Below are 23,969 nucleotides of genomic sequence, written 5' to 3' on the forward strand. Positions count from 1 at the left end.
AAAAAAAATCCACTACAACTGCAGGCTAATTATATTTGAAATCGCATTATATTCCAAACAGGCACACCTGCTAGAGCTGTCGACTGCGAGTCAGCCGATACATGTAGGGTGCGCGCTGTACTACTCCCCACCGCCGGAGATATACACTTCCCCTCTCGTGCTTAGTAATTGTCCAAAAGATGACATAAATTTATTTAATTTTAATAAGCAATAGCATAAAATCGATGTAAAATTTCCCTGGGAACACGATGGTGCAATTATTTTTTTGCTACTTGCCGTAGTTTACGAGATATTTGCGAAAAACCTTATTTTTTACGGTTTTTTGACCTTTTGACCCCTTTCCTGACCACCTAGGTCAAAAATTTTTGCGGATTCGGATTCCTGAGGGTCGAAAACATATTTGCGCCCAGGTTTGATCGACAGAGGAAAAAATGGAGGTTCAGCCTTCATTTCAATGGACTACATAGGTGAACTGCTGAATAGAAATATGTCTACCCCTCAAAGCTGTGGTCATAGATGGTCAATACTTATAAGAAATTTACCAGATTTTTTTTATAAAACCATTACTCTGGTAAAGGGGTTAACTATTTCTTAGTAGTATTTACTAAATAATTTTAAAATATGCTGAACATTGTAATAACAGTAATCGGCAAATAAACAAAAACATCCGAAATCGCAAAAATGACTTCGAAATATTGTTACAATTGACAAAAACGAAACTAAAAAATATTGTTTTTTTGGATGAATTAATTTGACGTTTATCATGTATTGATTAGATGCTAATATGTCATAGGTAAGGTTATTTCTAGACACGAGTACATACAGGCTGTTACAAATTCGCTTCTCACTACAGGGATCTCGGAAACGGTAAGAGATACGAAGTAACTTAAATGGGGGCAAAGTTGCGTAATCAGGGGACCAACAATATGCCTCTAAAAAATCAGGGCTAACATGATTAGTTTTCGGAATATTTGAAAAAAACCGAAATTTTGGAAATCCGTTTTTGTTTCATTTCAGCCTTGTTTGAGAAGATATTGAAAAACGAAGGACACTTTCTCATGGCCACTTTTTGCCCTCTATCCAAAGGCATAATCAATTTTTATATGTAACGTTTCGTCTGTCCAGGACCATCATCAATTTCATTTTTTTAAATACGGCCCTCGAAATTTTATTACATTTTTTGCAAACCTTCATGAGCCGCAATACTATACTGCGTCAGCCCTAACCAGATTCAGACGTTTTATCTCGAACAATTCATCTTCAGTGTATTAGTTACAATTTTATCTAAATTTTTTATTTAGATTTCCTTGTTTATTGAATTATCGTATGCTGTGTGTCGTTAGACACTGTGAAATCCATCTAGTTATTTAAACTATTTTACCACGCGCTATATTATAACATTTATTATTATTAACTATTACCATCACTTGGTCATACATAATAGACCGGGAGATATTAGACTGAAGTTCGACGACGTCTTTCTCGTTTATGCCTCTGAGAGTACTGAAAGGTAACCGAGAGACAAGTACAATAAACTAAATTTAAAAGATGGGCTGCGGGACACCTTCGTGAAAATTAAATTTTCCTTTTCAAAAAAATAATGTGTACAACGATGTATTTCTCACTTATGCCATGTTCGTAAGTTGAAGAAAAGTATCGATTTTATCACGAAATTTTTTTGGCACAAGTGTCGCAAGAGACCTAAATATGGAAAGCTTTGTAAGAAAATGTGGAAAAACATCTTTATTTATCTACCAATTTCTCATTAATGCCAATTAGAAATATGACATTATTATATTCGAAAAGCTCATAAAAAACATTGGCATAAGTCCTACTAATGACTAAAGAAAATAGATCTTTGGAAAAGCTGCGGAAAATTTTTATTTTCATTCTATAACTTTCTCATTTATGCCGTTGAAAATTTATGATACTTACTATAAATAATGTACTGTGTCAAGTAGGCATCACTCCTCTATTGGTTCAATATGAAGGCATAAGTCTCAAAGTTGTAGGAAAATTCATGAAAATTTTTACGTCTTTCTCGCTTATGCCATTTTGCATGCACGTAGGAAACTACATTATAAAGTCATATAAATGTAGGCATAAGTCTACATTGGATTTTCATGTTGTAAATTAATTTGAATTTTAATATGATTCAGGTCGATAAAGTAGAAAAATTATAGAAAATTGCCACAATTTTCTCGTTTATGCCGTTTTGTACACGAGTAGAAAATATTATTAAAAGCCACTTTCAAGAGTGGCATGAATGCCACAAGGTACCGTCGTATGTAAAATTTTTTAAAAAGTTGTACAATTTTAATTTTAGTATGACAAATTAATTCTTAAAAATGCATATGAACAACCAAAACGCCAACTGAATATTATTCTTTAAAAAATTTCAGTAAATGTTCAAAAACATTTTCGTTTTGGCAAAGGTTAAAACTGAATATCAACGTAATATTATCGGAATTTATTATATCTGTCACTGCAACTCTGAAAGAGCATGTCAGATGTATTTGTATGAATATCCTGAAAAAAATAGATCGGAATTAGTTTGAATTTTGAGCACTCCAGAAGCCTAGAAATAACTATGGACACAGGAATAAAACTCTAATAATGTTTTATTTTAATGCCTGGTGGTAATAGTTTGAATAACTAGATGGATTTCACAGGGTCTAACGACACTTACAGTGTACGATAATTCAATAAACAAAGAAATCTAAATAAAAAATTTAGATAAATTTGGAACGAATACACTGATGATGAATTTTTCGAGACAAAACGTCTGAATCTGGTTCGGGCTGAAGCAGTACAGTATTGTGGGTCATGAAGGCTTGCAAAAAATGTAATAAAATTTCTAGGGTCGTATTTAAAAGAATGAAGTTGATGATGGTCCTGGAGAGACGAAACGTTACATACAAAAATTTATTATGCCATTCGAAAGAGGGCAAAAAGTGGCCATGAGAAAGTGTTCTTCTTTTTTCAATATCTCCTAAAATAAGGCTGAAATTAAACAAAAACTGATTTCCAAAGTTTCATTTTTTTTCAAATATTTCGAAAACTAATCATGATTTTTTAGAGGCATAATGTTGGTCCCCTGATTACGCAACTTTGCCCCCATTTAAGCTACTTCGTACCTCTTACCATTTCCGAGATTCCTGTAGTGAGAAGCGAATTTGTAACAGCCTGTATAATTATAGAAATAAGACAAAAACTGGTACCCTCCTCAAAAAGTAAATCGGAAGGATATCACCAAAAGAAGTAATTGTTTAAGTTTATTACACACGTTGTATTATTGACAAGTTCCGTAAGCTCTGCTGAAGATGGTATTAATTTATTTGCGAATTATTTTTTATATAATCTTCTATGTGTCTCCGCTACCCTACTAGAACCCCCGTATCGGCCCCTGCATCTTCTAATTATGGAGGTAGTGGCCGATCGACAGTGAATTGGAGTTAATTCTCGACACGCTTGGACTATTCGCTGTCTTAGATCTTCTAGGGTATCAACTGACACCTAGTAAACTTTTTGTTTAACAGCACCCCAAACGAAATAATCCATCGGTGTCAAGTCCGGTGAACGAGCGGGCCACGCTGCAGCTCCTCCACGACCAATATTTAACCATTCCCTAGGACCTCTACCAAAATGGGCAACAATTCGCAAAATAACACTTAAAACGTCAAATTAACATTGCTCGATAGCAGCCTACTCGAAAATTTTTGTTGAGGTTCATTTTAAAGTTTATCGACAGAATCCAGAAGCATCCTACCGAAAAATCAATTTTGCCATGAAACTATGAGTTAGGAAAAAAAAGTGAATGTACACTTTTTGTCAATAACAAACTGTTAAAAACAGCATCATTTTTTATTTTCAGGAGGGCCGTATTAATTTTTTTTTTTAATTTAATGAGTCCCCATAACTCGGCCACTGGTTGCTTGCGGGATTTATACTTCTATGGAAAAATGGTATCTTATAAGAAGACGTGTCATGCCAAATTTGGCTTAAATAGCCTTCTTCATTTAGAAGTTATTTAAAAAATTTGAATTTAAAAAAAAAATTTTAACGCCCCATATTTCGAAAATGAAGCGTTTCTTGGAAAAAACTTATACTTGATTTTTTTCTTATTTTTCTATGAGGAATATCTCCTTAAAGTTTGTCGACTTAATCCTGAAACACCCTGTATAACCACTTTGTACTAGTTTAAATTTCAATAAATTTCGCAAGTAAAAACTTTTTATTGGATAAATGTTTTTATAGCGTAAATGATTATTTCAACTGTTGAATCCTAACAATGATCATTTAATGTAACAGTGACATCAAATATATTTCTTTTGTATGTAATGTGGTCGTTAAAAATAATTAAAATAAAAATATACTATTTATTTATTGCTACATTTTATTTTATTATTACGATATAATTTTACGTAAGCAGATTAAAAATTGTAACAAATTCAATCTATTTCTACTCTATTAAAAAAAACGGAACTTAAGGGGAGGGATGTAAATGTGAAAAGGAAACAATATACCATGTCTACTTTTATTTAATCGGACCAATGAACTAATTCTTCTTAACGTAATCCAAAATATTTTTTAAAAAGGACAAAATACTTGCATACACTACGCCAGTCCTACAGTTTGGTCTGACATACGAAGCCACGCCAAATGCGTACGTCCTTCTCACCCCGTCCACCACCATTGTCTTGAAAGCCGGACCACCAGAATCTCCATAGCACATATTTTGCCCTAAAAGTTATTAAAAATTTAAAATACCAACCACGGAGCAACAGATGCAACAAAATTTGGTGCACGCTGTTTCAGAACAAAAAATTTTAACTCTCCTTCTTCAGAAGCTTCCAAACAAATCTGTTTTTTATATTCAAATTGCTTATGTACCTTTTCACACATCGTGCGATTTAGCACCTCAAGAACAATATACTTCAGATACTTGCTCCTTATTGTCTCCTCCCCACTTTTACTGCCCCATCCTGCTAGCGTAAGATATTCGCCTGCAAGGTCTTCATGATTCATTGGCTGTCGTGGAATAAACACTGGCTGGACGAATGCTAAAGTAAAATAAAGTTTTTAGAGAGGACGCTTTGCTTCAGTCGGAATATTCAACTTTCCTTTTGTTTTTCTTTATCGATAGTTGTGGGTTACTTTATCTTTCTTCCAATGACACTGTTTCCACACTATTTGGAATCGCTGAACCCGAATCCGGTGCCCATTTGAAGAAGCCAGCTCGTGTTTAGGTCAGCGCCTGTTTTTTATGATAATACAATCTTCGGTTTCAGCGACCCCAAAATGGTGGTATGGTGGTTTGGACTGTCACACATTGAAAAAAGTAATAGACTTAATAATTGATTTTTAACTGTGAATTTTGTCTGAGCACAAAAGTATTTTTTTTCAGTGTATCTACTATACATTTTTTATTGTGACAGTATAATGATAATAATTATTGCCATCTTAAGAAAACGACTGCGTCGCTATCACGTTTCCGTTTGGAAAAGGTACGTCCAGGATATTTTTTTGCAGAGAATTCCTGATGATTTGAAAAATTGAATTGAAAATTGGTGCTAATCGTTGTTTCTCTGTTAACTATTTTCTAACCTCATCTGGTTAGAAAACCATAACTCTACTAGATTATGGAACAAACTTAAACAGACATAAAGGGAGAACTACAGAAGTGCTCTAGAGTTAAAAATACATTGGTACTTGTTACAAAGCATTAACTTCTGTCTTTTATTTTACATTAAATTCTGCAAGAACAACGTAAGTGATGATTTGTTGGCATATCCATACTTCACTTTGAAATCTTGATGTGGCGGAGCACAATCCCTAGGCGTCGCGCAATCGATGGCACTATTTGCGTCGTGTTCCCCTAACCTGACTCTGAAACCAATCAACAAATGCTTATTTATTATTGAGTAGGTATCAGAACAAAAGGAGATTTGTAAAGAGTGTCAACAAAATTATCAGTGTCATTGTCATGATATAGGATTTTGCAAATTGGCAAATTTTTTGCGGCAACAATTTTTTTATGCAAAAATAGCGACAAAAATGAATTTAGGAATCATTCTACATAAAAATTATGGTTAAGAGATTGCTCATTTAATAGAAATAATGCTATAATAACAAATAACACTTTCCTCAAAGGCAAAAAGTATTCAACATGTCATAGACTAGACCACTATACCCATACGTTGTTGGGGTCATTTGTTCAATGTTTCAGAATCAGGGGTCAGAAATTGTATTACCACCAAAAAAGAGTTGACCTTCAAATAACATTGAACAAGAGCTGACTTTGTTAAGCGGACATCGTGGTCTGGTCTGTCACACATATTTTTTTTTCCGCATCTGGGAATCTCATGGAAATCTATAAAAATTACATGTTTCAAAAATCCTATAAAATTTTCCGCCCAAAACTCCTGAACGGATTTATCCGTTTCGAAATAAGCTCTTGTCTTATCTAATAATTTTGTTTCACACCCTGTGTGGTGGCCAATGAACAACCAGAGTAGCGAACTCACACATCAACCCTTTCTTCGCAATGTGTCGAAGAAATGACGTAAAATCGGTTAATCAGAACCGCTCCGCAGAAAAAAACCAGGTTGCCCCGTCGATTGTATCTTCCCAGTCTAGCCATCCAGGGTTCTGTCTTTTCATAGGATATGAGATTTATTGTTGTTTAAGTACTTTTTGTATCGTTGTTTTAGTTGCAGTTGTCAATTCTCCTTGTAGTTATACCAGATTTATCCCCAACAATATGTGGAACAATATGTTCTTCTACCTGCAGGAGAATTTGTCTTTGTGTTCCTCCATTAGGAACAAAACAAATTATTTTTCAACAAAATTAGTGAAAACAAGTAAAAGATACGATAACTACAATTTTTAGTCAATATTGGTGGATAAAAAAATATTTTATTTTTGACTTGTTATCAATAACAATAAATCTTGTTGTTATAAGTGACTGAAAGTAAAATCCAGTTGTATGGTTTCTTCATTCCAAGTCATTGTTCTTGTTGTTTACTAAATGTAAGGAAAACCTGAAAAAAAAACCATATTATTATTATTCAATAGGTCCCCGGTTAAAATAGAAATAATTGGGTAGCCTCTTTTTCTTCTACGAAACTATAAATGCTAAAAGATATTGAATCCTTATTTTAGAGTAATTTTTAGTACAATTAGATGATTAGTTGCAAGTAGGTTACTTTCAGCGAGTTGGGGCAACCGAACATTCCTACTGCAAGATCAACAATTCAATTTTTAGGAGAGTACTACTTTTAAAACGGTAATGCGCAACGTCGAAGAATAAGAAGCATCAATTATTCGAGAAATTAAAAATATAACAAAATAACAACTGCAATCCGTATATGAGAATATGCACAGGAAAATTTGTGCATGGTTAGCAAAGAACACAATTTTGAACATAACTATGTAATGTTAATGTAAATATTTAATCAAATCTGTAACCTCTACAACCCTTCCACTGGGGTTTAGGATTTTTTCTTTGCTGACAGTGACAATCGTGCAATATTGGTTGCCTATGCCCAATGGTCACAGTGGTTTGTAATCATTTATGAAGGCTTTGTACATTCTTCTCTATAATATCTTATTAAAATAATAAAAGTGCTCTGGATGTCGGGGATATACCTGTTCAAGGCTGCTCTGTCCAAGGGAGTAATCCTCTAGATTATAGTCGCCTTTCTTCGCCCTCTCTAGAATACCAAACATCTGAGACAGAGGTATCGATAAATCTTTGATGTAATAAAAAAGCATTTCCTCATGCTTTTCTTTGAGAATGGCCGTGGGAAATTGTGATGTTATAAACATTTCTATGGGCCCTGAATCACCATAGGACAGAGCTTCAGTCGACTTCTTTAGTTTGATGATGAGTTGGTAGCCCTTCGCGAACTTGCTCTTCAGATGTTGTGATGAACCCAAACACTTGAACTGTCCATTCACCATGATGGCTAATCTGGTGCACAGAGCTTCGCATTCTTCCATGCTATGTGAAGTGAGAACCAAGCATTTGCCGCTGTCACGGACTTTACAAAGGGCATTCCACAAATTCCGCCTTGTCAAGGGGTCTAGTCCTAGAAAGTAGAATGAGAGATTTATCATTATTAAAACCTACAGTATCTTCAAAATTAGTTGTTTAGTTAATATTTGCATTAGGTACATATCCACTTTCTCATGTTTCGCTTTACCTGTCGTGGGTTCGTCAAAATAAAGCACAGTTGGACTTCCTATGATGGCGACGGCTGTACTCAATTTTTTCTTATTTCCTCCACTGAGCTTCTTCACTTGTTTCTTCAAGTGTGGTGTGAAGTCAAACTCTCTCGCCAATGTATCCGCTAAAGGTCTGCAGGCGCTGTATTTGATTCCTCTCAACAAAGCAAATATTACTATTGTCTCTTGAGCAGTCAGATCATCCAAAAGAGCATCGAATTGGGGACAGTATCCTATACACTTTTGGGCACTTTTTAATTGTCGTTTTATACTGTACCCATTCACAAAACCATCACCATAAGTGATTCTTGTGTCTCCGGTCATCATCATGAACGTGGTGGTTTTGCCGGCACCGTTAACTCCTAGCAAGCCGAAGCATTCATTGTTTCGCACTCCCAAACACAAAGAGTTTACGGCCAATAACTTCTTATAGACTTTTGTGAGATCACGTAATATAAGAGTGTAGCTGAGAAGTTCCTCCCTGCTAGCATTTTTGATCTTACTTCTCTCTTCTGCTACGTCGTCGTCTTCTCCCGTAAACGTTACTCCTTGCAGGTGGTGACGTTTTTTCCCTTTTATGCGGTAAAATAACATCAAGAACAGTTTGGACTCGATCATTATGATAATCAAGAAGAAAGTCAACCCCGTCATACATAGGTAACATATATTTCTACCAATTCCTGGCGATTTCCACATGAAAAAGCTTTTATCGACATCTAGAAAAACAGATACAATAAAAATAATTACTTCACTTAGGATAGATATGTTTATTTGTTAGTTATTATTATAACAGTCAAATAACACAAACTTATGTATACACGTATTTTTGTTGAATTCGCCTTTTGTAATTATTATTTTAAACAACGTAATATTAGTCTTTATCAACTATCCGTACGATCTGACAGCCTCAAACCCCGATATTTCAAGAACCGTTGGGAATTCGGGAAGATGGAAAACAATCATTTTTGCTTAAAATTAGTTATATACTTCAATACGAAGTATCTCGGATACCCTGTACCCTGTATGTATATAAATTATAGATTATATAGATTATATATTAGACTATGATTAGTAATGAGCAATATAATATTAAATATCAGCTCTCTCAAATCTCTATCAACTGACTTAAACAAGTTGCAGGTGAATACTTACATTTCATTCATATATTGTAATAGTTTAGCAAGTAATGAGTTTTTCTTACCTTTATTTGCTTAAGGTCTTCTTCGTCTTTTTCTCAAAAACTTCTTTATTCTTATTTGAGCATATATTTATAATTTGTCTTTGTTCAATTTTTTTAAAACAGTATGAAACTTTTACCATGAGCAGTCTTATCTCAGGGTTGGGTTCTGAGAAAGGCTGTTTAATATTACAAATTTTTTTTTACTAATCAATGACTTAGGTCAATTGATATTGAAAAAGCACTTGTATTTAAATTTACTTGACCAAAACTACTTTATTCATCAGAGAAGAATGATTTCAATTTAATTTTAATGTTATCATGTAACTGTAGTTTAAAGAAAATAAAATATATTTTTTGTGACTAGCTAACATTTGTTTTATTCATTAATTTTTTCAATGCAAAATTTATTATTACACTTCTGAGTCTGATATCAGAAGTAAACCTTATTCTAATCTACTCTATCATGCGCCAATTCTTATTTTAAATATTAAAAATAATAATCAAATAACGGATATTCCGTAATAAATTAAAAAAAAATACAGGTACGTTTATTTCTAGTTATTTGTGAGTTGGTACCTTAAGTAATCTGTCCTAGGCCAGTAAGCTTCGTATTCCACCAATGTTCCTCGGTTGAAATCTGTCTTATGTGTCCGTGCAGTGTACTTCTTCTCTGCTGGTCCGTACTTCCGATTCCCATTGGCGACTTGTGCTATTTCGGTTTATCCACAAGCACAAGCTTGGTTTATTTTCTATAACAGGATGGTATTTTGTGTACTCGCTAGCTGAGACTTACTTGTGCTTCTCTATTCCGGGAAATTCAATCAAATGGTGTAGGTGACTATTTTTCAAGCATACCGCATACCCTGCTATAGGTAGGTTTTTTCTTAATATTTTTCTCTTGACTAAAGTATTGACAATTTCTTTTTCTTCAAAATTTACAAATTCACCATTATTTATTTATTATTTTTTTCCTGCCTCTTTGGTAACACAACACTTTTCTTTTTCCTATTCGCTATGAGCGTTACGCATTGCGACATCTATCACCATGACCAAGAAAATAAAGGTAGGAAAAATTCATAGATTTCACAATATACTATACTGTCAAATTGATGGAAATACTGGATTTACCTGATATTTTGAAATGTAAATACAAAAACCAAAGTTGATGTCGTAATTGTCACCAAAGCTTCGTATCTACGCATGTTGCAAGTGACCCATTTTTAAGCCGCCGGACGTACCAGCGTTTCAGGAAGGGTCTACGACGGACTACTGGCGCCGGCGACCAGATGCGTACTAATATACCTACGACCGACTCCACACACAGGGACTCTCCAACGAACACTCACCCCGTCAACACGTCTTTTTGTTGCGATGCTGCGAGTGCCTCATAGTCTAAAGTCATGTCGGGGTCACCACTTGAGGATTACTTTCGCTGTACAGCAAGAATAAAACGCTCTCTCAACGATAATAATAAAGTAGTTTATTGAAAACTAAGTTGGATAGAGAAAGACTTGTTGAGGGGGTGAGTGTTCGTTGGAGAGTCCCTGTTTGTGGAGTCAGTCGTAGATATATGAGTAATGCTTAAAAATGGGTCTTATTATTGTCTTTGACATCTTGGTGATCTGTGGGCAGTAAAACTAGCGAATTTAGTGAATAAGTACCTCTAAAAGCAACCTATCTATTGGGTATTATTTTATGGCCTACATAAAATATTAAAATTTTACTAAATTATACAAGTCGGTTCGAAAGTTAGAACCGAAAAGGTGAATCGCTGGGTACCTCTTTGGGGCTCTGTATCTCCGCTAAGGGGCACTTTAGAATTTTTTTTATGACAAACTAGAGATATTTTGACCTCCTCTATACACCCCCGAGAGTATGCCATATACTTACCAGACACCCTGTATATTTTTTGCACCCAAAGTAGAAATTATAATAAAAATTGGGTTTGAGAAAGTTAGTCATGAGATACTGCTTCAACCGGCAATAATTCCAAAAGGAAAATTATTTATTAATAAAGTCAATGCAAATAAGAAGTGAAAATATAAAAACCTTTATTTATTTATTACTGTTATCCTTTTATGCTATTATAGGCGGCTGCAAATTCACTAAAGTACAGCAGACATGTACAATATCGTCAACGAAACCGAGGAATTTTGCTTAAAATTTGATATATCCGATCGTTGCATAATCATTTCTGTATGAATTCGTACCCTTGCTATATTGTACATACTTTCAGTCTCATCTTTTTTTTGTAAATTCTTCTTTTTTCTCTAAAAATGGCACAACAAATAACACTTTCTCATAAAGAGTGCGGCTGATTTGTGGAAATCCTTTTCCTGCTAAGATCATTTTCTAATAGAACTAATAACCCAGATTCAATAGTATGACTTGAAAACTACTTTTTCTGCCTAAAGCGATTACTGATTTAAAGCTAATAAAGCCTCCTGGTGTTATACCTACTAGAAGTTTGGCGGTAAAACCTTTTCTATAATGCGAATAAGTAAAACATGTTGGTCAACAGTTGATGGTTATTTCAATCTTGAATTCAGTGCAATCAATAATCACTCTAGTATCTCTATAGTCTGGATAAAAGCACTCTGGCATTGTTCCTGTAACAATATCTTTTTCAGGCCAAAGTACAGCTGTTCTCTTCGCTAATTTTTGTAAAGACAGAGAAAAATATTTTTGATACTGTAGTCCTATGTACATTACTACTGATCGCTGCAAAAGTTAATCCTAGCTTCATTTTCAATAAAAAACTCAATATTATGTTTTCAATTGCAGACAATTCTATCTTAATTTTCCGTTTTCTCTCACCGCTGCCATTTTATAGCTCCTAGCTACCCCTCCAATGGATAACTTACGGCGAATACACACTATGTTTTTTTTATTACTTATTCTTAATCCTAGTACTGCAAATTTTTACCAATCACAAGTTTAAATTTTGAATATAATCTATTATATGATGTTTTAATTACATTTTTGTTTGAAATCCTCTCTCTCTGATTGTTTTATATGTCATATTCTAAATTCAACTTTATTTTATGTACTATCTCAATTTCAAATGCCTCCTTCACTCCCATTGGTTGACTTCTGTTAAAACAGGTAGTATATTTGGTTTTACGTTCTCCCCAAACAAAGTTAATTTTGATATTTTTTAACCTGCCTTTCCCTTTAGTGTTTAGATTCCTACATTCATTTTATCACAATATATTCACAATCTAATCGCCTGTTGAGTTAATTATGGCTTAACCGAAAGCGAAAGTACTTGCATAAAATTTTATATAATGTTGACTAACTTACCTGAACAGTAATTTAGTAGTTCTGGATTACAGAAATCAGTTACACACTGTTTGCATATCCTCCTATAAGTTTGAAATTTATAGATTTCCTGCAGCCCATGCGTAACACAAAAATGTGGAATAATAAGAAAAATCCCCTGAAAAATATTTCCTAACCTCTCCATTGAAAGTGCTACAGATTGAATAACATATTCGGCTATTGGTCCTACAAGAAAAAAAAACAAAACAAAATGAATGTAACAATTATCATAATACACAATGTATCCTAATCTTGACAGTCTTGACACACTACCATTACGTACTGATATACGCTGTACATAATTTAAAAATTACTCAAAAATCATTTACAGTTGTTTTTCAACACAGGTGTAAATATTGAGTATACTATTTACAAAGCTTATACAATCAATTGGGTAAAGTAATCCTTTTTCATGAGACAGCTACAGAGGGCGAACGCCACCCACCGTTCCTTTTAAGACCTAAAATATCTACTCTTTGGTTTGTCAGAATAATGGCAGAACTCCTTAATGCGTGTCCGGTATAAGTTGAGGGATTCGGTAATTTTAACCACTGTGCAATTTCACTGGGCCAACTTCCTATGGTATTATTTCTACTCACTGCCTGGTTTGTTAGATTTCCATCTCGCATTGCCAAGAATAGGTGAGTTGACTTTGCCTGTTTTGGTCGTAGTGCTAGATACCTATTTTTTTTATAAAATTGCAAATAATGAACTGTCTCGTTTCTTTGATTTGTTACTGTAGACAAACGTTCGTGATGTATGCGTTTTAATGTTAAGGCTATCTCGAATTATACCATATGCTATAAACGCATAATATATGATGTGATTATTATTTTGTTCTGTTAACTTGTCATTTTTTTTAAATCAAAGAATAGTAATCAAATTGCAAAAAATTTCGCTTGAAAGGTATGCCGAAAAAACTTTTAACTACCGTTTTTTGATAAACCCTTTGGTTCAAAACTGTAGTTCATATAACAAACTGATTTTTTTTTTAAATCACCAATCTAAATAAATATACCTACCTGTCATTAAATTAATTGCTATCAAATTTATGTATCCTGATGTAGGATGTTGAAATAAGTTTGATAGTAAGTACGTAACGGGTAAGAATCCGAAGCCAAACACTATGATGAGTGTAAATAAATGACCTGAAATAGAAAAGAAATCTTAAAATTATGACTCTAATGATGACGATAATGACCTTGGTTTTGACTCAGAGGAGGTTAACCTTAAGGGTTAAATGGAGGTCAAATTAAGAATTTCAAAGATGTGTATTCGATCTTGGGCCTAGGGTGTCTGCAGGTCAAATCAACACATTTTATGGCAAACATTGATTCATTTTTATGGCAAATTCCATACAAACTACCATTGTCATGAATTAGAGTCTAATTGGGACTCTGACCTTGAGCCGTGGGCTCAAATTTAGGGGTAAGTAAGCATCAACTAATAGCAGTGATTAATTTAATTACCAGCATTATTTTCTTTAGTTGTAGTTTATTTTTAAGTATACGAAATTTGGAAAAAATCGCTTAGTTTAAAAAGACTTTTTTCAGAATATTCCGTTCATATATTAAATTATGATATAGTGTCAAATGAATTTGTGCCATAACTTTTTCGACTGAAACTACCCATTATTATTTAACCAACAATTTTCTAAGCCATTTAAACCAACAAATAATTCTAACCACTAGAAGGAGCTTTGTGTATTCTTATATGTGTTTTAGCAACACTATAGCAAACATCTAAACAGAGAACTACCTAATAAATAAAGATAGATAGTGTCAAATGTAAACAATGAGACACAACGGCAGTGGCGTACTGTCACATAAGTCACTAGTGAGTTATAAGTCATAACTTACTATGATTTATAAAACCCACTAGTGATTTATAGAAATCATAAAAAGACAAATGTTTGGTTTATTTTTCTAGTTTTTATTAGAAAACCAATTTGAAACAGTAATAAGTCAGCAAATAACCTAAAATGCTACAAACTCACAATCTACCTACTTATTAATATTAACATTAACATTTATGGTAAAGCCGTAATTTGATATTTGAAGGAGCACCATCAAAAGTAACAGAAACTATTTTGATACCTAATTCACTTAAAAATTCTAAACATTTTTTTAAAAAACTGACTATTTATAGCTACAACCATAAAAACAAGGGCTTCCGTAGCTTCTGGAATATTATCCCCATATACTTCAGTGCCGACATCAACATATCCAGTGAATCGTTTCCCATTCCAGTCAACACTTTGCATTATAGACATTTCGTCAAATACCAAATTGCCCAAAATTTCACTGTTTGTTTCTCTTACTTTCATTTTAACAGCAGCCAATGCTTCATTTGCAAATCCAGATGTTCCATCTATAGATCTGTACCACTTAGAAATTGTTTTTGTATGTGACAACGCCATGTTAAAACTTCTTCTTGCATAATTATAAGCATCTGTTGAATAAAAGCTTAACATTAAGGCAAACGACCTAAGTTCAGGTGAATACTTTTTACGAGATTGTCATTTTCTTGATCTTTGACAGAATTCACCTAACATTCCAGGTGCTGATTCCTAAAAATACATATTGTTTACAGACACAGAAAGAATAAGTATTTTTCAACTTACATGAATGATACATTAAACAGTTTCTGTTTCTATTTCTTTTTCAAAAATTTCAGAAGAGAATTAAGGCTACAAATTCTGGCTTTTAGACGACTCTTTGCCTGCTGCAGACTTCGGATGTTTATTGTTTGCATTTTTATTTTTTTCTTACAAATACTCTAATTTTCTCTTGCTCTTTTTGGACTATCCATGTCAGAAGTATTGCATTCTCCAAAATATCGTGAATAAGGCCTTTTCCTAAAAATTATGAACTATCTATTCAAGATGTATTTTATATAAACACTTACAACAGTGTTTATATAAAATAATAGGTAGAATTTTCTTGGTATTTTTTAAAATGTACTGAATAAAAAAAATTTTAGATAGGTAAGCAGATAGCAAAATTATAGGGTATTATGTATTACACGGTCGATAGCCGCACGGTTTAAGGCGTCAGTACTTAAATCGATGTGTCGATCTGCCCGGGTTTCTAATCCCGCGGCCGGTAGACCGTAGATTAGCTATGCTTGTACGGAGCATTGCCACCCTCTGTGCAGATATAGTAGGGTGGAAAAATGTTGGCTTGGGTCAATGTGAGAGATTGACACCTGTTGGCATTTGACCACCCCCCCAAAAAATGATGATTACCAGGTTTCCCTCATTCCTGCACTGAATGGTGGTTAGGGCCTACCAACATAAGTCGTTCCTGGGCGCAAATGCGGCCTGCCTAATAATAATATGCCGCCTCTTCTCCCGCACAAGTCTCCGACTTCTGAGCTAATTCTCGTAGTTAGAATGAGGAGTAGAGATATTATTATTATTATTATTATTATTATTATTATTATTATTAGTTGTAGATACTATACAAAGGATATATAATTTGTTAATTATATTTTTATAACTTACTTCACGTTTATAATTTTATTACGATTGGGTGAATCCATTCCTATTTCTGATGCAGTTAATGTTGATCTATGTTTTCGTGATGTGTCATCAAATTAAAAATATATTTCAGAAAGATCTGCAGCCTTATTTGTAGTAAATAACAAGCCTGATTGAGCACTCAATGTCGATGACGATGAACATGTGGATATATTTTCTGGTTTTTGTTGCGGCAAGTGCAGTGACTGTCCAGTAGGAACATCATTGATAAATATTTTCCTTATTAGAACTGTTTGATCTATAAAAATTAAATAAAAAGGTAAAGAGGTACTAGGTAAAGGCTTTTTACTTGTATATTTTAATCAATATAAAAGTTATTTTACCTGCTATAAGTAGAACCTATTATTGGAATAGCTGTCTCTAGCAAGTACTTTATACCTGATGGCTTTGTCAGAAAATCATTAATCACAAAATGATCAGAACAAACAAAAATGTTGTCGACAATATTGACATCACCTAGGGAGAGCTTCCACAAGTTTCTCCGTTCCAAATTCTTAGGAAATCTAAAAAATACAGGTATTACACATAACATACTTATAATATTACTGAAACAGGAAAAAATAAGTTGAACAATTAAAAAATATATCTTTTTAATAATTTAGATAATGATTTAGTCAGTATTTTAACACTGATAATTAAGTACTAAATGTAAAACACCCTTATGTAATTCCTCAAACGCCGCCCATGTTGCTTGTTTACTTACCTGTGAAAAGTCCGCTGCTCTCATTTTTTAAATAAAACTTTACAAATTACACACTTTCTAACCATGTCTTAGCACTAAATAAATGTCCATACATAAAAACTACACAGCAATAAGACGAAAATGCCACAGTAAACACAAATAAACTCAAATACGTTAATAGCGGCTACGCACTTTTCCTTTGACAGATGTCATGGACAATCATCGAAATGCGGACGTAGGCGGGAATATTAATTCGACCAATAGAAATTTGTATCTCCTGAATATCTGATTTGTTTATGTATATTCGCAAACAAATACATCCAAAGCTCCTTCTAGTGGTTACAATTCGTCGCCGTCATTAGGTGTTTATTTAATGTTGAATTAATTTTTTTATACCTAACTGTGAAGGGGTTTTCAGTCCTTCAATTTGCAAACAGGCAACGGTAACCAAAATAACTAAACAAATCAAAGTGAATGTTAAGAAATCCCATATTAATGTTGCTGACCAGAATACCAGCACATTTGCTCCAGAAATCATCTGTTGATGTTTGAACTTGGACATCCTTTCTCTTATTATAAAAATTACATAAATCGCAGATATGAATACCAGGGAAGCTGCTATAATGATTAATAATACCCTTGTGTTATATGCACCAGTGAGATGAAGCACCTGAAAATATATATATTTGTTCCTTATTAATTCCATTGCTTAACATATTTACGACTTATTGTAAATAAAATCATTTATAACTAATATTATCCGGGGAATTAGATCAAACATATACCTGTTTAAAAAATCGGGCCTACGTCGAATTTTATGGGCTTAAAATTAAGTAGAAAATACACAGATTAAAAACCTAAATTTGTGTATTTGTAGAGGTCGAGCATTATATTGTTTATAACAAAAGAAAAAAAAAATCGCTCTTTTTTAATTTTCGACAAGTACAGGCTTTTACGAAAGCTCGCAAAATTTTTTTTACATTGCAAAATTAGTGGTGAAAAAAAAATGTGCAAAATTTTCTGCATTAAATAAAAAGAACGAATTTGGCTGAAATTGTATGAAACTACAGAAGAAGTTAACTGTTGGGGTACTCAACAAATACCCGCAATCCGGACCCCCAATTTCAAAATGGCAGCCTATTGCAAAATTATAAAGTCGAAAATCTCGCTGCCTTTAACGAATGTTTACTTGGCCATTTCTTGGTCGAATCGGTTCAGAAAAAATTCAGTGTATAACGGAAGTCTTCTACTTTACAACAAGCCCAAGTTTTTTTACAAAATATTAATAGGCCAGTCATTATAGCTTTTTTTCCGGAAAAAAATACTATTAGAAGTTTCTCTGCGGAATATTGTTCAGAAACGTGTTATAAACAAAATATCAAAAAATCAACTCGAGACTAGTTGGGAAACTGTGTTAAAACAATGGTCAAAATTATGGAAAAGTGTTTTTTTGACTCGCGTAAAAAACTGTTATTCATAGAGAAAAAAAGGTTATATTAACATTTTTTCAGTCATTTTTAAAAAAATTAAATTTGAAAAACTAAATTCTCAGTAAATGCATATGTCAATACAACTATTTAGGTACAAAAACAACTAATGATCGAAACTCTACAACGCCTGTGAGCTTGGGAAAAATGAATTGAAAATAGCATCTTCTTAGATAATAAATTCCGCCAACGCCAAGCTAATGAAGCTTTTGGGCTGAAATTTTTATCACTTATTAAGGGTGTAAAAAGACTCAAAAATCCTGAATTACAAGTTTCTGCGATGAAAATTGCATTAATTATTAGCAATTGAAAAAAATGTCAATTTTCGACCATTTTTGAGTTTTTGTGCATAAACAAGTTATCAGAATTTAATCGGACTTTTTTCGTTTTATAGGCTTATTTAATACCTAACTTTTTTGTATAAACTTTTTCCCGCTATGAATAATAGTTTTTTTACGTGAGTCAAAAAAACACTTTTCCATAACTTTGACCACTGTTAAAACAAAGTTTCCCAATTAGCCTCGAGTTGATTTTTTGATATTTTATTTATAACAGGTTTCCGAACAATATTCCGCAGAGAAACTTCTAATAGTATTTTTTCCCGAAACAGGCTCTTTCATGTCTATAATGACTGGGCTATAAATAGAATAGCAGAATACCGTTTTTAAGAAAAAAATCGGATCGAGAGGCTATTTTTATTAATTCATGTTTTTTTAAGCACTATTTAATGCAAACACGTGCATATTTGTAATGTTGAAAACACACAGCAATAGTCAATACATGTGATAGAAGAAGAAAGCAAATAATTTCGGCTAGCCAAGACTCCTCGATATTATATATCAATTCGAATGGGCGGGGTTTCGATATTATTTCGATAGTAAAATTTTCAAGAGTACCGATCGAAATAATATCGATATATTATTTCGATCTCGATTGGAATGTTTTGGCGTTAAATTTAAAAAATGAAACAAATTTCGTAAAAGCAGATTCTTTTAATTTGCCGAAAATAGATTTGTTAATGGTTGTTGATTTTCTAAATAAAAACCATGACTTTATCAGTGCTGAGATGAAAGGAATGAAAATTCAAAGGTACGTTTCAATAACGTGTAAAACTTCTATAAAGTACGTTTGTAGCGAAAGTTTTGATGTTTTTGTACAATAAGAATGAGGATTTTGCGTTTAATTGGACGAAACCGTTTTTGTCACAGGTTTCATAGATTTCAAATGCAAAACTCTTATTACTATTTTTATTCCCATGGAAAATACATAAAATCTACCTAATATCTTATTAATATATTAATAATATATTTAATATTTATTATGTATTTTTATATAAATACCTGGTACCTATAGGTATTTGTATAATATTCACAAAAAAATCAATAATAAATCATTTTTCAAATAAAAGTTATTAAAAAGAAAACAAATCAAAGTAGAGACTAATAGACTATTAATTATTATTATTTTATTCGATGTCTTCACATTTGTGCTCTTCCATATTGCTAACAAAATTCGGTATCTTAATGTACTCAATCTAAACTTAACAGGCAACTAAAACCCGACTACCCGACTGACTGACAACACACGCAAGCATGCGGCATCGGTTTCCTATGCGGTGACGTCACACCCGCCGATTCAGCGGATACTCAGTGCCAGTTTATGATCTTTTTTGGATGACTTGTAGGCGATATAAAATTCAAATTTTTTGCAGATAACCTTAAAATTGCAATATCTTTCCGTTAAGCAAGGAAAAAAAAATTGTTGAATGAGCCCATTGCTATGCCCTTTCCAACATCTAGTATAAAGTTCCCATAGTAACTGATTCTTTAGTAAATATCTAGACATACCAACATTTTAGTCAATTGTTTATAAAAATTAGTCTCGTTAAACACTTATACTCTGTTTGGAAATGAAAGAGAGTAATAAAACCCCGAGATAAGAACCGGCCATGGGCGTGCTAATATTTCGTTTCAGGTAATTATCAGGTAACACTAATGCTAACAGGTAATGGATGTACATTAGTATATTTTACTGGATACATCATAGGGCAGGAGCCAGTGTATTGTGACAGATCAATCCAGTCTTAGAGCTGAATATACGAAGACGTGCTAGTGCAGTAGAGTAAAATTATTTTAAAAAAGAAATACCAACACTAAACAAAATTTTAAGTGAACTTTCAGAGGACAACGATTTGCCAAAAATCAGTAAAGCAAATTATGGGCCGTCTTACGAGAGTTGAATTTTTGCTGGGAAAAGCAGAACAGGAGGTCAGTTCTTATCGATAAAGATGAAATTATTTGTTGGCGAAGATCCTACTTAAGATCAATTAGAAAATTCCGTGACGAAGGGAGGAATATTTATTATCTAGACGAAACTTGGGTCAACGAGGGATAGATATACTGTAATAAAAGTATGGCAAGGTAAAAATGTAAAAAGTTTTCGACAAGCAATTTTGGATGGACTTTCAACAGGGTTCAAGGCACCTTCAGGTAAAGGGCGAAGATTAATAGTGACCCATATAGGTAGTGCCAGTGGTTTTGTAGATGGCGGTTTAGTTTTATTTGAATCTAAAAATACAGGTGACTATCACGAAGACATGAACGCAGATGATTTCGAAGAGTATTTTACACAGATGTTGGATCTTATTCCTCCGGGGTCTGTAATTGTCATCGCTAATGCCAGTTACCATTCACGGCAGACCGAGCGGACGCTTACGACTGCTTGGAGGAAAGCCGATATAATTCATTGGTTATCCGGAAAAAACATTTCTTTTGAAACAAATATGGTGAAAAAGGAACTTTTGACACTTGTCAATCTTAATAAAGATCAGAAAAAATATGTTATCGATGAAATAGCAACAAATCGCCAAATAACGGTACTACGGTTACCACCTTATCACTGTGAACTTAACCCAATCGAATTAGTCTGGGCGCAGGTAAAAGGAGATGTAGCGCGAAATAACACGACGTTTAAATTAAGTGACGTGAAAATTTTGTTAAAAAATTCCTTGGAACGAGTAACTGCAGATAACTGGCAAGGTGTATACATCATGTACAAAAAGAAGAGGAGAAAATGTGGGAACTCGATAATTTAATTGAGGTTACTGTGGAACCTATCGTTATCAATCTAGGAGACGAAGATAATTCATCAGAATATTCAGAGGATGAATTTTAATATACCTACTTTTTTATTTTCTTTATTGTACATTTATACAACACTACATTTACTCACCATAATTTGAATTTTCAAAATACATATATTTTTGTGTGGAATAAAAGTCTATTCATTAAATTTAAATAAATATTTTGATAATAATATTGAATAATTTTATTTGAATTACTAAAAACCCTCTTAACCCGGTTATGATGCTTAAAGTAGCCTCATGTTTTGAAATGCTGTTTTTAAATTGTTTACTTATAAGAGAAATGGACCGAGAAATTGAAGCGGATTGTCGGGGATTAAATTTTAGCTACCTGCTACAATTTAGTACAACCCGGTCACAAAAAGCTTTTTTTAAAAGTACACCTCATCTATACCGATAATACATAATATAAAAATATTGAATATAAGCACCAGTACTACATTTATTTAAGATTTGCATACATAATGAGCTTTTATTACTCTCTTTCATTTCTAAACAGACTATAGGTCATTCCTGGGGTTATAAAATATTATAATTATAAAAGTATTGGCTTTATTATGTAAGTCTTACTTTTTTATGGAGGTCGTAAGGTATCGGATGATTTATGAACTGTATTGAACAATCTTTACAATCCAATGCTTTCTTGAATGCAGCGTTTAACACAAGTGCCAATGAGATGGCAGCAGAATGATAGGCATCATTGAACCAAGCAGTTATGTGGTCTTTATTTCCTTCCTTGTCAAAAGTAGCTGCCACAATGTAGTTTGCCCGAACTTCAAAAGGGTAATCCTTGATCTAAAAAGTTTTATATGTTGTACCATATATGATATTGACATTAGAAATATTTTCAACTTTTTACGTGGAAAAGAGTTACCAAAAATGTAGGTCCAACCATTAACCACATATTGTTCCGGCGAAATTAATAGGATTTTCCTTACGCCACTTTTCATTTGTTTTTTGAAATACGGGTTGTAAAAAATTAGAATTTAAAGAATGATTTTTATCAAAAAATTCCGTTGTTTCCAAGACATTCAGCTGATAATTTGTTAACTTAAACTGGATGAACATTTTCCATACGCTTTGTTTTAAACTTTTTGGTATTTTTGTGTATTCAATTTTTAACTACTTTTCGAATTACTAACTGATGTTCTTTAGCGAAAGGAGACATTGTAAAACATTACACAAAGGTTCACATTGACTAAACAATTACAATCAACATGACAGCAGTAACAAATCAGCATGCTCAATGCTTTCTTTACATTTTGATTTCAACGATTCAACTTTATAATTTCAGGTTTGATTTTTAAATCTATTTGTACCTTTGGTGTGAAATTTCTGGATATAATTTAAGCATATTATAAATATACTAAGACCCTTGTAAAAAACAAAACTGATTTTAGAGGTTGCTTTATAGATACTTATAACACAAACACTACAATTGTTAAAGCTGTTTTACATTGACAATTTATTGATCAATTAATTCATAAAGTCGCTTCATCAAGAAATTGGACAAGTGTAATGCACCAAATCTGCTGTCAAATAACTTCATGAATTTATTCATCAAGTTCTTGATGAATTAGAGCATGTTCTAATTTTCGTCAATTTCTTCGTGAAGTTCGGAAGTACCAACCCAACAGATTTCTAGTCTCAAATCAGTAATAAGGTTATGTTATTGGAATATGTAAATAATTGTGTGGCGTCGTGCTAGTTTCGCATTGTTTTTACTGATTTCTTACTTACAAAAAATAATATTTATATAATATATGTCAGAACGGTACCGCTGTTGTATCACTACAATTATGAGTGGAAAGGTGACATTTTTGAAATTTGTTTGCTTCTTTGACTCATTGTTAGAACTGATTCATACGTCAAAAAACTTAAAGTCTGTAGCAGTGTAAAACCACACTGATTACCCATAAGTTCGTGAATTAATTCATGAAGAACTTCATCAATTTATTCATGAATAAATTGTCAATGTAAAACAACTATAACAAATGTACTAGTTATGAAATATTTGCTTGCAACTAAAGGGTGTCCCATTATTCAAGCAATAAATTTTGATAGAAAACATAAAGGTTTTTAATTAAAAATTGTAATTTTTTTATTGGTTCATAACGTATACAGATATGGAATATAATATCAGGTAAATGGCCTATACGGCCTTGCTGGCACATACGCACTCTTTTGACGAAATTTCCCTTGACTGATTTGCATAAATGCGGCTGAATTTTTGGTAGTGGACTTGTTGGCATAAACCTTAGACTTCAAGAAATCCAAAGAAAAAAGTCAAAGGGCGTTAAATTGCATGATCTGGGTGGCCAATTCTGATCACCGAAACGGGAAATTACACGACCAGAAAATGACTCCTGCAGTAATGGAATTGTTCG

General features: G+C 33.0%; 2 protein-coding genes and 1 long non-coding RNA gene across 3 annotated transcripts in view; all 3 read right to left on the reverse strand.

Moving 5' to 3' along the window:
- Positions 1 to 4,735, reverse strand: part of LOC108917262 (ATP-binding cassette sub-family A member 3-like) — a 41,475-nt gene extending 36,740 nt beyond the window's left edge. The window contains exon 1 of the mRNA XM_018723767.1: positions 4,633 to 4,735. Within this exon, the coding sequence (XP_018579283.1) occupies positions 4,633 to 4,735 (103 nt within the window). The remainder of the gene's footprint in view (positions 1 to 4,632) is intronic.
- Positions 4,736 to 6,908: 2,173 nt separating this feature from the next.
- The window catches only part of LOC108917263 (ATP-binding cassette sub-family A member 3-like), a 36,737-nt gene continuing 19,676 nt past the window's right edge, over positions 6,909 to 23,969 (reverse strand). The window contains exons 12-16 of the mRNA XM_023453978.1: positions 22,153 to 22,377; positions 17,350 to 17,623; positions 8,208 to 8,945; positions 7,651 to 8,093; positions 6,909 to 7,043 (exon numbers count right to left, since the gene is read on the reverse strand). Coding sequence (XP_023309746.1) covers positions 7,008 to 7,043; positions 7,651 to 8,093; positions 8,208 to 8,945; positions 17,350 to 17,623; positions 22,153 to 22,377 — 1,716 coding nt within the window. The 3' untranslated portion in view covers positions 6,909 to 7,007. The remainder of the gene's footprint in view (positions 7,044 to 7,650; positions 8,094 to 8,207; positions 8,946 to 17,349; positions 17,624 to 22,152; positions 22,378 to 23,969) is intronic.
- LOC108917277 lies at positions 12,839 to 17,078 on the reverse strand. The gene is made up of 5 exons (XR_001964797.1): positions 16,975 to 17,078; positions 16,595 to 16,774; positions 16,236 to 16,509; positions 13,753 to 13,878; positions 12,839 to 12,916 (listed from the first exon to the last, which is right to left on the reverse strand). It is a non-coding gene; the product is annotated as an uncharacterized LOC108917277 (long non-coding RNA).

Source organism: Anoplophora glabripennis, unplaced genomic scaffold (assembly GCF_000390285.2).
Source record: "Anoplophora glabripennis isolate ALB-LARVAE unplaced genomic scaffold, Agla_2.0 scaffold22, whole genome shotgun sequence".
NCBI classification, from domain to species: Eukaryota; Metazoa; Arthropoda; class Insecta; order Coleoptera; family Cerambycidae; genus Anoplophora; species Anoplophora glabripennis.